This window comes from Lagenorhynchus albirostris, chromosome 15 (genome assembly GCF_949774975.1).
Source record: "Lagenorhynchus albirostris chromosome 15, mLagAlb1.1, whole genome shotgun sequence".
Lineage (NCBI taxonomy): Eukaryota > Metazoa > Chordata > Mammalia > Artiodactyla > Delphinidae > Lagenorhynchus > Lagenorhynchus albirostris.
The window spans coordinates 68,671,866-68,687,739 of record NC_083109.1 but is presented as its reverse complement, the minus strand read 5'-3'; the positions used below and the strand labels follow the sequence as shown (position 1 = coordinate 68,687,739).

The 15,874-nt window shown below is 46.2% G+C and overlaps 1 protein-coding gene across 12 annotated transcripts in view; it reads left to right on the top strand.

Annotated features, from left to right (window-relative positions):
• Positions 1-12,592, top strand: part of ARHGAP17 (Rho GTPase activating protein 17) — an 88,534-nt gene extending 75,942 nt beyond the window's left edge. For 2 of the 12 annotated variants that reach the window (XM_060124611.1, XM_060124607.1), the window contains 2 exons: positions 4,643-5,248; positions 12,205-12,592. In XM_060124611.1, the coding sequence (XP_059980594.1) occupies positions 4,643-5,248; positions 12,205-12,335 (737 nt within the window). In that variant the 3' untranslated portion in view covers positions 12,336-12,592. Of the gene's footprint in view, positions 1-4,642; positions 5,249-6,390; positions 6,439-6,562; positions 6,696-8,215; positions 8,265-11,106 lie in introns of those variants that run through there. The other 10 variants (XR_009535719.1, XR_009535721.1, XR_009535720.1 and 7 more) reach the window with 10 other exon arrangements.
• The last annotated feature ends 3,282 nt before the right edge of the window (positions 12,593-15,874 follow it).

Below are 15,874 nucleotides of genomic sequence, written 5' to 3'. Positions count from 1 at the left end.
CTAGTTTTAATTTTTTTTAGGAGCCTCCATACTGTTTTCCATAAGGGCTGTACCAATTTACATTCCCACGAATAGCGTATGGAAGTCCAGTTTCTCCGTATTCTCACCAGCACTTGCTGTCTTTTTTTTTATATTAGCCATTCTAGCAGATGTGAGGTAACATGTCGTTTTGGGGTTTGATTTGCGTTTTCCTGGTGGTTAGTGATGTTGAGCACCTTTTTATATGCCTGATGGCCATTTTTATGTCATCTTTAGAGAAATGTCTTTTCAAGTCTTTAGTCCATTTTATTTTATTTATTTATTTATTTTTGGCTGTGTTGGGTCTTCGTTGCTGCACGCGGGCTTTCTCTAGTCGTGGTGAGCAGGGGCCACTCTTTGTTGTGGTGTGAGGCCTTCTCACTGCGGTGGCTTCTCTTGTTGTGGAGCACAGGCTCTAGGCACGCAGGCTTCAGTAGTTGTGGCACGTGTGCTCAGTAGTTGTGGCTCACGGGCTCTAGGGCACAGGCTCAGTAGTTGTGGCGCACGCACTTAGCTGTTACGTGGCATGTGGCATCTTCCTGGACCAGGGCTCGAACCCGTGTCCCCTGCATTGGCAGGTGGATTCTTAACCAGTGCACCACCAGGGTAGTCCCTTTAGGCCATTTTAAAATCAGGTTGTTCGTGAGACTTCCCTGGTGGTCCAGTGGCTAAAGACTCTGTGCTCCCAAAGCAGGGGGCCTGGGTTCAATCCCTGGTCAGGGAACTAGATCCCACATGCCACAACTAAGACTTTGCATGTCTCAACTAAAGATCCCGCATGCCACAACGAAGATCTCGCGTGCAGCAATGAAGATCCCTGTGTGCCGCAACTAAGATCCAGTGCAGCCAAATAAATAGATAATTTTTTTAATTTCTTTTTTTTTTAAATCAGGTTATTCATTTCTTTGCTATTGAGCTATAGGAGTTCTTTATATATTTTGGAAATTAACACCTTGTCAGATACATGGTTTGAAATTATTTCCTCCCATTCTGTTGCCTTTTCATTCTGTCATTTCCTTTGTTGATTGTACCAAAGCTTATTAGTTTGATGTAATCCCACACATCTATTTTTGTTTTGTTGCCTGTGCTTTTGGGGTCATATCCATGAAATCACTGCCAACACAAATGTCGTGAAGCTTCCCCCTGTGTTTTCTTCAAGGAGTTTTAGAGTTTCAGGTCCTATGTTTAATCCATTTTGAGTTGACTTTTGTGTATTGTGTAAGGTAAGGGTCCAGTTTCATTCTTTTGCATGTGGATATCCAGTTTTCCCAGCATCATTTGTTGAAGAAACTATCCTTTCCCCATTGTGTATTCTTGGTACCCTGTCGAAGATCAATTGACTGTATAGGCATGGATTTATTTCTGTTCACTCAATTCTGCTCCACACATGGTTCCTCCATCATTCAGGTCTCAGCTCAAAGAGTACTTCCCTGGTGAACCCTCCTTGACCACCCAGTCTGAACTGATGACCACCTGCCAACCCCACCACTCACATAAATTATTCTTTGTCACATCACTCTATTTCTCTCAGAGCCTTTTCCTCCATCTGAAATTTTTAAATTTGTTTTTCAGCGTATTGCCAGTCTCCCCTAGTAGCTCTTAAAGAGCTGGGATTTTACCCGTCTCATGCACTCCAGTATTCCTAGCCCTTGTCCTGTGCCTGTCACAGAGAGGGCACTCAAATATGTGTGGTCTGAGAGCTCCAAGTGCCTCTTAGATCTAGAACAACTTGGGATGATTTAGCCGTCCCCCACCATCTGGGACATTTGGCAATGTCCGGAGACGTTTTTGGTTGTCACAGGCAGGGAGGGGAGTGGTATTGGCATCTAGTGGGTAGAGGCCCGGGATGCTGGTAAACATCCTACAATGTGCAGGACAGCCCCCAGCAACAAAGAACTATCTAGCCCAACATGTCAGTACCGCTGAGGTTGAGAAACTCTGGTCTAGAAAGGGACATGATTTACTGAAAATGCTTCTAAAGCCAGTTAAATTCCATGTGAACCATGGTGCTCTGTCTTAACTCCCAACTGTATTTATTGGAGGATGGATAATCTTCAATATGAAATGACATACATATTTTAAAATTTTTTGAATTTTATGTAATTTTAGACTTAAAGGAAAGTTGCGAAGATAGTATAGAGAAGGCCCGTATAGTCTTCACTGAGCTTCTCTTAATTTTACTATCTCACAGAACAGCTACTGAAATCAGGAAATTAACACTGATACAATATTATTAGCTAAACTTCAGGCTTTGACCAGATTTCTGAGTTTTTCCAGTAAAGTTTTCTTTCTGTCCCAGTATCAATCCAGAATCCCATGTTGCATTTTCTTTTAAGATGTACAATACAATGTGATGACTTAATATATGTATACATTGTGAAATAATTACCACAGTCAAGTTAGGGGGTTAATATCCAACATATATAAGAAACTCATACAATTCAATAGCAAAAAAACAGATAACCCAATTGAAAACTGGGCAAAGGATAGATTTCTGAGTCCACATCACTTTAATACCTCCTCTGTAACCAGGACTGGGGAAATAGAATAAATAACAGTTTTGCTATTGAAACATCTTAAGAAGGCTTTCCTCTGAGCCACCACCACCTTCATCTGTATCCCAACTGGTGCTCAAGGGAAATTAGGTCTTTTCTACCTGGATTCCAGGTAGAGCCCCTGCTTTCAGGTTGAGGTTCCTTCGTAGCCCCATTCGGAGTCTTTCCTGCTTCCTTTTTCCTGCAATCATAGATCTCAGTTTGATCCTTTGTGTGCCATCCCCCACCCTGGCTCAGCCTCCCAGCACCTTCATGGTGGCCTTAGACAAGGCCTGCCTTTCTCCCAGCCTGGCCTCCACGATGGACGTGGCCAATGTGGGACTTGAGCCTTATCACGCTACTCTCATGCTTCCTCTTCTAATTCCCTCTGCTCCCTTAAATGTCAAGAATGATCTTTTATCCAATATGAATTTATAATTAATATTGCTTAGAACAGAGAGCTAGAAACTTTTCTTTTCAAGTTGTTTATGATAACCAGAGTGGAGTGCGGCTAATATTCCAGATTCCTTTGTCAGCTGGTTGGTTGTTTCTGTGGGAAAAGGTCTTCCCAGTTCTGGGATCAGAAGTTCTAGGCCAATAGAGTAGACTTTATACTCCTTTCATTCCTGAATCCTGGCCCCTATGAGCAGGAAGCCAGGCAGTGCAGGAAGGAGGAAGAGGGAAAAAAGAGTCCAAGGAGTCCACAGGACATGGTGTGAGCCTCTGTTCTGCTCCGTACTGGCTGTGTGACCTTTTACAAACACTTGACCTCTCTGAGCCTTGGTTTTCTGCACCGTGAAATGGATATAACAATGCCTATTTTGCGGTGTGCTTGTGAGACTTAAATGAGACAGTCTATGTAAAGGGCCCAACTTGTGCTGGTCATGTGTTAGGTGAGTGATACATGTTCATTTCTTCCCTTCGTTTCCCTCTCCCTTCCTTAGGCAATCAGTAAGATCTCAGCAGAACTTGAAATATGCTAAAGTCTCTCCTTTCCACCCAACCTCTCAGCCCAAAAACAGTCTCCAGACTTGTTTTTTCTACCTACCTTACTATCCTCAGTACCAAATTCCCACCCGCCGGTGGTGCTGATCTCAGCTGGTGTAGGGGGGAGACTGATGTGATTCAGCTCTCCTTAGAGCTGAATCTAAGGCGATCGTCCGTATCTGTACTTTTATCTAGAATATATCTATTAGCACAAGTGATTCTGGAATTCATAGAATTTCTGTTATAAAAAAAAATCAAGTCCTCTAGGAGAAGATGGCTTAGAGCAAGGGGCCCACGGTCTGTACAGGCAGACCAGTCGTGCTTAGGGGTCCCCCCCCCCGCCACCACCGCTCAGCTGCTCTTGCTTCTCTGTGTCTCTTCTCATGAGAGAAGGTCGCTGTCAAGTAGGCTTTGAGCGGAGACTCCATGTAGGCGGGGTGGCCTCCATTAACTGAGTTTTCTAATTATTCAACTTTTAAAATGACAGGTCTGTAAAGACCTATATGTGTATAATGTACTTTTAAAAAATAACCTTCTTATTTTGGAATAATTTTAGATTTACGGGAAAGTTGCAAAGATAGTCTGGAGTTCTCGTATACCCCTGACCCACTTTCCTCTGTTAGTTAACATCTTACATCACCACAGTACATTTATCACGGCTAAGAAACCAACGTTGGTACATTAGTACTAACCAAACTCATTTTGTTCAAACGTCACCGGTTTTTCCTCTAACAGCCGTCTTCCAACCCCTGCTGGCTCCCACCCAGAAGAGCACAGGGCATTTAGTCATCACGTCTCCTGGGCCTGTGACCGTTTCTCCATCTTCCCTTGTTTTCTCACGGCCTTGACAGTTCTAGGGAGTACTCGCATTTTAAAGACAGTCTCTCAATTTGCGTTTGTCAGAGGCTTTTTTCATGGTTAGACTAAGACTGTGGGTTTGGGGGAGGAGGGCCATGGTGGCGAGGTGCCGCCAGCTGGCGTGGTATTGGGAGTGGGCGTGGGTGCTGATCTCAGCTGGCTTACACCAGCCTCGGTGCCCTGACCCGGGGGGCGTTGGCCATCACCCTGCTGCTCTTCCTGAGAGGTGTTTTTCCTTCGTGCAGCTGTTAAAAAACCTGCTCCAGCACCCCCGAAACCTGGAAACCCGCCTCCTGGCCATCCCGGGGGCCAGAGTTCTCCAGGAGCATCTCAGCATCCACCCAGCCTGTCACCAAAGCCGTCCACCCGAAGCCCTTCTCCCCCAACTCAGCCGCCCGGCCAGGCCCCAGGCCAGCCCTGCGTCACCTCGCAGCTCTCCGCACCCCGGAGATACTCCAGCAGCCTGCCTCCGATCCAAGCCCCCAACCACCCGCCGCCGCAGCCCCCCACGCAGGCCACACCGCCACCAGCGCTCACCAAGCCAGGCAGCCAGGGCCCACTGGCCCCCGGGGCCCTGCCCGGTGAGCCCGGACTCGAGCAGTCCTCCCACACCCCTCCCCAGACGCCGACGCCCCCCAGCACTCCGCCCCTAGGAAAACAGAACCCCAGCCAGGTGGTGAGTAACCCCGAGACCGCACAGCCACACGCTGGAACCTTGCCGAGACCGAGACCAGTACCAAAGCCGAGGAACCGGCCCAGCGTGCCCCCACCCCCTCATCCTCCTGGCGCCCACCCCGCTGGGGATGGCAGCCTCAGCATCTCAGCTCCCACCTCCTCCAAAATAGTCACGGGTAAGTGGGAAGTGGGTTCAGACATTTCCCCCTGTCCACTCTACCTGGCTTTTTACTGCTCCCCCTCATTTAGGCCTTCGTTTATATCAGGGGTTGGCAAACTACCACGCAGGCCAGATCTGGCCCTCAGCTTGTTTTTATAAATAAAGTTTTATTGAAACACAACTACGCCCAGTTGTTGACATATTCTTTCTGGCTTTCGTGCTAAAACAGCAGAGTTGTGTAGTCCTTTCAGAGGTCATATACTTCCAGAGCCCTCAAAGTTACTACCTCGCCCTTGAAGTTTGCCAACCCCTGATGTATAGGTTCACTATGTGTTTAAGAGCCATCTACATTTACATTTTTCTAGGTATAATGACCTAGTAATCCAGGTGGAAGGTATTGTACAACTTGAGCATGACATCCATTTCTTAGTGAATCCCTCATTAAAATGCTTATTTTCCTTTTAAGAGTAAAAATATTCATAGAAAGTGAAGCATTTCAGGTATAATCTTAAAAAATGTGATTTGTGCCAAATTGGATGCTCTGGGAAGGGAGATTTGGGACACAATCATGTGAGAGTGCCAGCCTCTAGTGGCAAAGGACAGAAGAATCACTATTTCCTCATAATTCCATGGAAATCTGTTTGGGTATTGGTGATTGTACAGATTTTACCTACCTAATGGGGTATTTTTTTTAATAGACAGTCTAGAACATGACCATTTTCTTTAATTATGATTCTTTTAAAAATTTCTGTCCCAAGTGCTCTAATTTACTATTTGATTTAAGGATGGGATGGATAGATTTTTTTTTTTAGTGTGTTTTCTTAAAATGGTAATTAGGAACTTTGAATCATATCTTAGAACAGCCTAGTTTCAAATTTTCCTAAGTAGAGCCAGTTTTAGAGAAGTAGCCGAAATATACCTCTGGGCCCTCCAAGCGTCCTGAATGACAATCTATGCTGAAAATGAGCAAAGGATACACCCCACACTGGTACCCTAAGTGATGAGGGTTAACCGACTAGTCTTTCTTTGGATAACTTTTTTTTGTCAGGAATATAATGCATGATTTGTGTGTGTTATAAATTGTTAACTTTTTTCTGATGATGCTTGCTTTTATGTTTAAAAAAACAAAGCCACGTTGGTTTGTTTGTTTCCCAATAGATGCCCTTCCTAGCGCCCTCACAGGTGGGGAAGGTTTCCAGGACTAAGGTCTGTAACTACCCCAAGCAGCTTCCTGCAGCTCCAAATGCTCCTGCTTAGCGGTGTTTTGCATACATGCTTTTGACTTAGTGCTCAGGAGCAGCCATCTGACCCCGTGCCATCCATTCTCTAGACATCACTTTTGTTTTTATCAGAAGCACTTTGAGCTGCAAATGCTTCGAATTCAAGAGGTAGATGTCAGTAGATTGCAAGCCCGATTTCAAGCCGCTCAGATAAGATACTAAGAAATGTCTCCTTTCTTTTTGGTAAGCCTTTCACAAGCATTCTGCTCTTTTCAGCGTGATTTCCCTCTCATTGATTGGCTCATCAGCATCACCCAAAGAGGTCTCTGGTGCAGTTAGCACGGAAAATTGCGTCCCTTGTGTCTTGAGCTTTAAGTTTTAATTTTACCTCTTAAGTGCAAGTTAACTGCATGGAGCTTCTTAATTTGGTGTTTGAATTTCTCAGGACCCCCCCCAAAAAAAAAATCTTCCTCCAAAGATCCCACACTAAATTTCTTTGCATTCTGGCATGCTTACATTTTTGCTTTCTTAAACCATATGAGCTTTTTGAAAGGTACTGTGAGGCTCATCTGAATCTTGCCTTTAGGTCCACACTTAGATGGAATAAGGCTCTCGTTACTGCTCTAATCAGCTGATCTGAGCCTTAAGCCTTCAGTGGACTACTTAGCCGGCGTTTCCACATCTTTGGTCTAGGAAGACTTTCTATAGACACCAGAAGGGGAAAACAAGAATGCGATCTTTACAACACAGAGGAGGGCACAGAGGCGTGATTCCGCCTTCCTGACTCCTAGGTGATGAACCCAAAAGTCTGTGGTTGCCCAGTTGGGTGTGAAAATCACAGAGTGAAGTGACTAAACCCTAATTAAGGCTGAGCCTTTTAACACTTCAATACTTGTGACACATCAGAATTTTATTCCCAGATCTTCCCTTTTATTTAGATGAAAGACTGCAGACCAGAATTATGTCTACTCTTTAATACCATGTTTACCTGGGGTGTGTTTATTTCAGAAGCTTATTTTATTGATCTGCTATAACACTGCAGTGCTCTGTACTTTGACAATTGTCAGATAAGTGAAATTTGATATTATAAATACTTTTCCTTAGGATATTAGCTAAATATTTTAAAACCAATCTGCACTTCGAATTCTCCTAACTCAAGAAATTACAGGTCACCACCATTATCTTTGTATTACAGAATTAATTTTTAATTTCTTAAAATCCCCCGGATTGCCATTAGGAGTACACAAAAGGCCAGCGTTTAGAATTTATGAATATGCTCGTGTTGTTCATGCTGCTCTTAGGCAATCTTGGATATAGCCATTGGGTATTTCAAGAAGAAAAAAATGTAACTTCCCTAGACAGGTAGTCCTTTATTGCGACATCATGTTTTCACTTGGAAAGCTCTAGACAGACAAATTCCTGAGAACAGGTTATTCATTCAGAGCATTTAATCTTGAAAATTGAATTAAGGCCTGGGGATTAAGAGAGACTCTTGGGGGCGATTACTGCTGCTAAACAGGTCGGACAGCCAGTTTGTGGCAGCTCTGCACCAGCACCAGAGAAAGGAGGGATTCTGCTGTCGTTCTGAATCTCTTCCTAATTTGTTACTCTAGAAAGCAGTAGGAAAAAGAAAGGAAGAAAGAAAGAAAAAGAAAGCAGTAGGAGTTTAGCTTTGCAAGGAAAAGAGTTTGCATCTTGCTGTTTTTAAAGTAATAGATTTTAGCCAAGAGTGTTCTAATTTAACATTTTATTAAATAATTTAGATGTATGACCTGCCATATTCAGTAGGAACTGAAATTGGAATATTTAATGGTAAGGAAAAGGCACCTGATTGGCCAAAGCATTTTTGCTACTTGATGATCATATTTGTGCACTAATGCCTGCTATTAACCGGTCACTCTAACCCTGCCTGCTTGCACCCCTACTAATAGTGCATGTGCTAAAGGAGGCTGGCTTTGTTCATGCTTGCTGCCAAGTACTCTGCATACTAAGCGTGATCACAGACATGCAACACGTCATCGCCAGGCTGGCCTTGTTACCTCTTTAACTTCCAGTCTTTTCTGTACGAGGCAGGCTTGAGGGGTAGTGGAAAGAGCACACACTAGAATCAGACAAGCCTGAATTAAAATTTCAGCTCACTCTGTGTAACAATGGCACGGCACAACCTGGCTGATCTGTAAAATGGTGACATTTGTGAGAATAACCTTCAAAGGGATCACAGTAGATAAAATAAGAAAAGCATCGTGCGGTTCTTAATATGCAGGGGGTCTAAGTAAATGGTAGCTATTTATTATCATTTTTATGGAGGAAAAAAAAAGATAATACAGAGTTAGGTATTAGATTCGTATGTAACCATTTTAAAAACTCATGCCGGGACACAGACGCAGGAGGTCTGGAGCCAGGCATCCATATTTTGATCCTGATGTGCCCCTTGGTGGTGGGTTAAAAAGACAGTGCTCTGGAGTAGAAAATGTTCTTAATTTAGTGAGGCTGAGATTAATTTAGTGAGTCATTTGTCCACTGTATGGTGGTAGAACGAGTCACAATAGTGGTCATCAGACACTTGGGACTTTGTTGGTTCTCATAGCCTTTGCTTTTTAAAATTAAACTCCTTTTATATCATGAAAGTAATGCTTTTTTTTTTTTTTTGCGGTATGCGGGCCTCTCACTGTTGTGGCCTCTCCCGTTGCGGAGCACAGGCTCCGGACGCGCAGGCTCAGCGGCCATGGCTCACGGGCCCAGCCGCTCTGCGGCATGTGGGATCTTCCCGGACCGGGGCATGAACCCGTGTCCCCTGCATCGGCAGGCGGACTCTCAACCACTGCGCCACCAGGGAAGCCCAGTAATGCATTTTTTAAAATAAGTATGAAACATATGAAACAAAAAAAGATTAGAAACAATAAGAAATCACCCTTCCATAATTGAAAAAGTCCACCATTCATATTTTATTTTTTCCTTCTAGTTTTTTTTTTTCTAAAAGGCAAGGGGATGCACAATCATAATTATTTGGCATATACAGATTTTGATTTTGCGGTTTTATTTTACTTTACATCACATGCTCTTTCCCACGTTACAATGTAGTTTTTCAGTGACTGCATATTTCATTAAGCAGATGTATTATTGCTCGTAGTTGGACATTTAAGTGGCTTCTGCTTCTACTTGCACTTTATTTTTAATAAGTAGATGTCAGAATCATGTCAAGATAAACATCCAGTGAGACTGGAACAGAATCTCTCCTTTGACTGAAATAATAAGAAGTTGACTCAGTCTCCCAGAGATGAGTCAGCCTCTCACAGCCCTAGAAACCTGATGAGGACTTCAAGGAAGCCATTCCCTCAGACTGTAGTTTAGAGAAGGATTTAATGATCGGGAGGGGGCTGGTTCACCCTGCAGCCGTGCCTGAAATGTTTGATTTCAGCGAGGCATTTGGATCTCTTACCTGTCCAAGTGGCTGTCAGAATAACCTTGGCCTTTCCGGAGGGGAGGTTTACAACCTAAAAGCACATATTCAAAATTGCTGGACCATACTCTAAATTGTAGAATGCCAGTTCCCACCCTCACAGGGTCCACTCCTGGATAAAGATACTCAAAAAAAGGAGGGAACCAGGCTGCATTCGTCAGAGCCGCAGAGCAGTGGTGAACCACATGGCATCCTGCCTGTGAGCGGAGGCTGTGACCTGGGCCTCTGCTTTCTTGTTTTTATTTTTGTTTTTTTTTTCCTCTTTTAATCGAATATCTTTCATATGAACTTAGCTCCAAGCAATATGCTCAAAGACCAGCCCTTCTTGGAATGCATATAATTAAAAATGATGCCTTGTGTAAATCTATAGCCAGCAGGGTTTAGAGGTGTTTAAAAAAATATTGAAGTGCTCCTGCAGGCACTTTCTAAAATAACCTTTATCTCCTTTGTACTAAGATGAGGCAGAGTGTTTAAGACTCAAGCCGTCATCTGCTGAGGCACTGTCTTCTCTCCCAGGCCGCTCACCCAAGGGCATACGTCCTCCTGGGGGTGGGGTGGGGGGGGAGATGCCCTCTGCAGATTAAGAACCAGCCTCCAGAGCCCAACCAGTCTGGCTCTGCTCCTCCTTCCAGTGCCGGCTGTGTTGGAGAGTTGAGCCTCCCAGAGGCTCCCCTGCTTGTGGGTTTTACAAATATAAGACCTGAATTGTCTGAAATGACATCCAGCACCTGAACTCTTTGCCACCTTGGCACCTTCATAAATCTAGACGTTTCTCTGGGTTGTGGTGTGTAGGAAACCTCGACAGATGGGCCTTCCAACCCAGGAGTCACTGAGAGTAAAGGGACGTCCCAGGAAGTAAGTGGATCTCGCAGCTCAGAGCTGTGGGCACGTGTCGGATCAGGAACCAGTCTCAAAGCAGTGAGCCTCCCAGGGTGCACCTGCATTTGCCAGCTCTGTCTGTCTGGGTGAGGAGAACGTAAAACAGAAGTACTGCCGAAAGCAGCTCCCAGCAAGGGCAGACACGGTGTACCTACACCACAGCAAGTACAGAAAAGCAGCTCTTAAGCATAACAGGGAGACCCCAGCACACCCACCTCCCACTCTCCCTCCCTCCGTGCTCCCTACATGACTAGCCCTAACCTGGCACAGTGAAACTACCACAAATCTGAACGTCTCCCTTCTCTCTTCCACCAGCCCTAAAATCCCTAACAAGGCTCATCATTTGCTAGAACTCACATCTACCAGAGAAACAAATTCTTCAAGATACTTGGCTGTAGGCTTCATTAAATCTGTGTCTGGCTTGTTCACTGTTGTGTCCTCACCGGTAGAATGTGGGAGGTGCTCAGTAAGTATTTGTTTATGAATGAGGGAATCTGAGGCTCACCGTCTCACTAGGAAGAGGGCTGTGATTGGTTAAGGTGTCTTGTGAGCATGGGAGCGAGGGATGATGGCTTGAGGACCGTGTATTTACTGTCTTGCCGAAGGAGTTCCAGCCAACATAATAAGACGTGAAAAAGGAATTGGAGTTATATAAGTATTGGCTTGGCCAAAAAGTTCGTTTGGGTTTTTCCATGTTACAGAACCCGAACGAACTTTTTGGCCAGCCCGATATTAGAAATAGATGAGAAAATTAATATTTGTAGGAGATTTGGTGCTACACTCCAGTGATTGTTCCCCCCTCCCACCCCAGGGACATTTGGCAGTGTCTGGAGACATCTTTTGTTGTCACACTGTGGGAAAGAGAGTTTGTGCCGTCAGCATCTAGTGGGTTGAGGGCAGGGATGCTGCCAAACATCCCACAGTGCACAAGACAGCCCCACAGCCCAGAGGGATCCGGCCCCAAGTGTCACTAGTGCCGAGGTTGAGGGCATAGCATTAATAACAGGAGGACACTCACCAACCTCGGAGGAGGGAACTTTTCCCAGTGACGCTCAGCTATTCCTGCAGCCCAGATGTTGTCAGGAGGTTTCAGTTAATGCGTTAGAGACATTGGTAGGAATAAGGTTTCCTCTCCTCAGTCACAGCAAGCAAATCCTTCCAGGGTTGCATCTCTGAGGACTGCCGTGCGCTCACAGAAAGGACCACCAGAGCCAGGAGGTGGGGCTGTGCCACGTGGCTGGCTGCCCCTGGGGTATCAAAGGCTTGACTCAACTTCTCAGGGCTGATGGTGCCTCTAGTAAGGGAGTGTGCGTGCATGGGCTGACTCTCAAACTTTCCAGCTTCTCCTCTCCTCGGGTGGCCTCTGGGGTGTTACCACGCATTGATACCATGTCTCCTCGTGTTTTTGTCCAGACGCCAATTCTAGGGTTTCAGAACCGCTTCGCAGCATCTTTCCTGAAACGCATTCAGACTCAGCCAGCAAAGACCTGCCCGGCCGCATTCTGTTGGATATGGACAATGATACAGAAAGTACCGCCCTGTGAAGAAAGCCACCCCCTGCCCTTGACCCCTTCCACCCTGGCGAGTGGAGCAGGGGCAGGCAGACGTTCATCTTTGCAGACCAAACAGCGAGAAGCTTTCAGTGGAGGGAGAAAGAAGGCCTCATCATGCAGGACATGGCCTTCTCACAGCCTGAGGAGAGAGCCGAGGCTGACACTTAAAGCTGAATGACCTGTGTCTTGAAGAAGTTGGCTTTCTTTACATGGGAAAGAATCATGCCAAAAAAAAAAAAAATTTTTTTTTAAAGAAAGAAACAAAGAAAATAGAAATACCTACAGTGGAAAGAGTATCATTGCCGAGGCATGTGTAGGAAGCATTTGTCACCGCTATTAACGCAGGCAGCGCCATCAGCAATTTGGAATGAATAAAAAGCAACGCGTTAACTATCTATTTAATAAAGTACATCCATTACGCAAGTCACCTGCTTCCTGCTACTTGGGCTTTCGTTCTTATATATCACAAGGGAGGTTCCTCTTCTTCGGACGTGCTGCAGAATCATTTTGTATGAAGTATGGTCTGTGTCTACCCAACTGCCTCAGAACCACAAGCATTGGTGGTGACTGCTGGATCCGTCACCTCAGCAAACTGGATTGCCTTGGCCTCGTTGGATTGCCAGAATGTAGACGGAAATGTACTGTTCTCTTTTTTTTTAAACAATGTAATTGCTACTTGATAAGGAGCGAACGTTATTCTAGTTTCATGTTTAATTTGAATTAAATATATCCTGTGGTTTATATGAAAACTTCATCATTCTTAGAGGCAAAGCTGTGGATTGTGTGTGCGCATGTTGTCACTTAACTACGTAGAATTGGGGATGGGACGTCTAGGGGTCTAGCTGTGAATGTAGAAGTTTGAAAGAGTGGCGGGCAAGGTCACAGCAGTGAGACCAGCCACCAGGTGACCCAGAGACTGCCCGGACTGGCTGTCTCTTAGCGAATGTTCCATGGGCTGGGCTCTTCCTTTGCTCTCACCAGTCCTGACACCCTTTCTTGTCCGGAGACACTTGTCTTGTCTAGAGACACTTAGACCCTTGGAGGCCAGCTCGCAGTACTCAGCCCCACAGGCCTAGGGCAGGAGGCAGAGCCATTACGTTCCAGGGGAACATCCTTTTCCAGTGACTGGAAGGCACTTCCGTCCCAGGATTGAAATACTTGGGAAGAGTGGGTGGGGAATTGGAGCAAAGCGAGGCCGACGGGCTGGATGGCTGTTGTGACGCTAGCCCCTCCCCGTGGCCCAGATTTGGCGTCATCTTTTGGAACACATGCTGCCATGTTGGCTGCCCTGGGCGGCTCCACTGATAGAACTGCTCACCAGGTGCATCCGTGACCCAGCCCTTGCTCAGAAGCCCCTGGACCTCCTTCCCCTATGAATTGACTTAAGTTTAACTTGAAAAGGGCAATCGCTTTTTCCTCTTAACTCAAAGTTTCCTGTGCCCCAAAGTGCTCCCTGCACTTATTAATTACATTGAAAATATGTACCTGTAGACCCATTTTCCCCGGTATCTTAAATTTGTGTTTGCCGAAGGCTCACTCTTTCCTTCCTCATACACCATCCCTGTTCTTTATATATATATATATATATATATATATATATATAAATTTATTTATTTATTTATTTTTGGCTGTGTTGGGTCTTCGTTGCAGCACGTGGGCTTTCTCTAGTTGCAGGGAGCGGGGGCTACTCTTCGTTGCAGTGCGCGGGCTTCTCATTGCGGTGGTTTCTCTTGTTGCGGAGCATGGGCTCTAGGTGCACGGGCTTCAGTAGTTGTGGTGCGTGGGCTCAGTAGTTGTGGCTCTCGGGCCCTAGAGCGCAGGCTCAGTAGTTGTGGCGCACGGGCTTAGTTGCTCCGCGGCATGTGGGATCTTCCCGGACCAGGGCTCAAACCCATGTCCCCTGCATTGGCAGGTGGATTCTTAACCACTGCGCCACCAGGGAAGTCCCCATCCCTGTTCTTTTTCTCTGCTCCCCCTCCCCACTGCCCTTAGCTCTAGAACAAACCTTATAGAGAAAGCAAAGGTCTCGATGTATGTTGTTCATAAGCGTTGAGCCCTTCTTCAAGGAGCCCAGCTGTCCACAGTCAGGCATCTCTGCAGACCTTGGAGATGCTATCTCCAGGATGCCTGAGCTCACACTCAGGAGGGAGCTGGGACGCAGTGCTTGCCGAGGAGACGGCATTGGTGCCTGGGGACACGGAAGGGCCGTGATGAACAAAATGATTCTGAAATACAGCAAACCCTACCCTCATTATTTTAAGAACAGTGTTCCATTTTCACTCTCCTATTGTTTGTAGCAATCTCCCTGCCTCAACAGCTCCGATCTAAAGAAAAAGGAAACCTCCTTGCCCCTGTACATGTGTCAGTGGCTGCTCTCCATCTTCTCGGATGGGCGATTCATAGTGTGGGACATGGCGGCTCAGTTGTAATTGCACCATGGCGGAAGCAACCTCCAAGGTGCTGCAGAGATGTGATCAGCCCTGCCAGGGGAGGCGCCACGTCGCTGTCGCCTCGCCCTGGCACTACCCGCGGGAGAGAGGTAGACAGCTCTGTAATCTAATTCTTTAAATTTACTTATGTATTTATTTTTGCCTCGCAGCTTGCAGGATCTTAGTTCCCCGACCAGGGTTAGAACCCGGGCCCCCCCACCCTCCAGTGAAAGTGGAGTCCTAACCCCTGGACCACCAGGGATTTCCCGAGAAGTCTGTAATCCAAACTCATGTGGCCATCCCTGACCATCCAGGAAGGTGCTGGCCTCTAGGAAGATGCTGCTGGTATCTGCCCCTTCAGATTGCTTCCTTCTCTTCTCCAGAGAACAGTTTCTCCTGGAAACTTCAGTCCTGTGTACTCAGGCCTTCTGTTCCTGCTCTCCAACCCACAGCTACACCAGGGTCGGGGACATGTGCCTCCCACCACACACCCCTTGCAAGCAACACCCACCTAGCCTGATCTTGATCCAGCATTTTGGAGACCGCAGGGGGTCGGGGCATCCCCCTGGCTGCCGTGATTGTGCTGGATTACCTGTGGATTCCCAAGCCTTCAGATGCAATTGGAATGACTGAATCCCTGCACCTCCTTGATGGCCTTGGTTCCCTTGGGGACCCTTGTCCCACTCTTGGGGCTCCAGCTCCCAGTGCTGTCCTGAGCCCAGTGAGTCCCGTAAGTGCTCTTACTTGAAAGTCTTAAGACAAACCCTCTTTCTAGGTTCTCTACCTGTGGTCTGTTGCCACCATTCTGCCACCTGCGCCGTGAGCCTGGTGGTGTGTAAACATATTCCGGAGCCTTTGCCCTCTTCTCACAGATGCCACTCTACCATCTCTTTACTCCAGGGTCTCAAGTGGGCTCTGTGCCTCATAGTCTAGAGGTCTTGCGCCAGACTGGGCAGCACCCCATCGACAGATATTTCTAGACCAATGGCTTCCACTTTTCTAATATCGTAGTGATGGAGCTGAGGATAAAGAGAGATCTGCTGGCATAGTGAAGCCACTGGCTCCAATGCAACCAAAAGGCAAAAAGTGGTCATGGAAATT